General features: G+C 36.0%; 1 protein-coding gene across 1 annotated transcript in view; it reads right to left on the minus strand.

Annotated features, from left to right (window-relative positions):
* Positions 1-417: 417 nt before the first annotated feature.
* Positions 418-983, minus strand: part of LOC101630271 (nucleoporin NDC1-like) — a gene marked incomplete at its 3' end in the record, with an annotated part of 9172 nt that continues 8606 nt past the window's right edge. Inside the window, exons 5-6 of the mRNA XM_004695763.2 lie at positions 627-872; positions 418-530 (exon numbers count right to left, since the gene is read on the minus strand). Coding sequence (XP_004695820.1) covers positions 418-530; positions 627-872 — 359 coding nt within the window. The remainder of the gene's footprint in view (positions 531-626; positions 873-983) is intronic.

Raw genomic sequence — 983 nt, forward strand, 5'->3', positions numbered from 1 at the left:
GCAACATTTTTTTCTCAAATAGCACATAAGTCTTACAATAGTAATTTTTATATTCAAAGAAATATTGTATAATAAATTTTCTTATTCACCTATTTCCCTTCCACTCACTAGGATGTAAACATCATATGGCCAGGGACTTTTTCTTTGCCGCTTTCTCAGTGCCTAAAACCACACCATGCTTATGTAAATAACTTGATAAATATTTCTTAAATGAAAAACATCGCAGATGTGACAGGTTAAGCCATAGGAGACTGCAATTTGTGTAACTCAAAGCCAGTCAAATACTGGCAATTTCATAGGATTAACCTAACATTGGAAGCATCCAAAAAAAATTGTATTTTATGGCTTAATCATATGAGGTCTTTCATGCTCTCAATGTTACATACAAATCTAAATCCTAAAACCATATTATCCTACCTGTTCACGTTTATTCTGAATCCATGAATAAATCACACTTGGTTGTTTCACTGTCTTAATCTCAGCACTAATAGTGGTAGATGCAGGATTAGAAAGTTCAGTCACTTGCTGATCTACAAAAAAAAAAAACCACCAAGGTGAAAACTTAGGTTATCTCATTCAGTCTGTAAATATGACATATCAAAATTTAGAAAATAAATAGTCCTCACCAGAGGCAGAAGTCCATAATCTCGGCCCTCTTCTCATTAGTTGAGGACTTTGAGGTGATCCATAGCAGGTGTTTACATCAAAAATTCCAGCCATCCGATTCACTACACTAGAGCCAAAAGAAGTTCCCAGGGGATTTGTAACATCTGGCGTAGATACTTTTGAGGAAAACAGTGATGTCTTAACTAATGGTGGCACTGAAGGCCGAGGCATCTGGCTAGATTTAGGGGTGTGAAAAGTAGTTTCTTCTGTAAAAGAAGAGATCCAGTGCTGAAGAAGCAACCTCATTCAAAAGACCTACACAGGGGGTTGTCACATTTTTTCCATCTCAATTTTTTATTCACTGCATTTCTTCAAGG

Source organism: Condylura cristata, unplaced genomic scaffold, assembly GCF_000260355.1.
Source record: "Condylura cristata isolate star-nosed mole 26May11 unplaced genomic scaffold, ConCri1.0 scaffold00233, whole genome shotgun sequence".
NCBI lineage: Eukaryota > Metazoa > Chordata > Mammalia > Eulipotyphla > Talpidae > Condylura > Condylura cristata.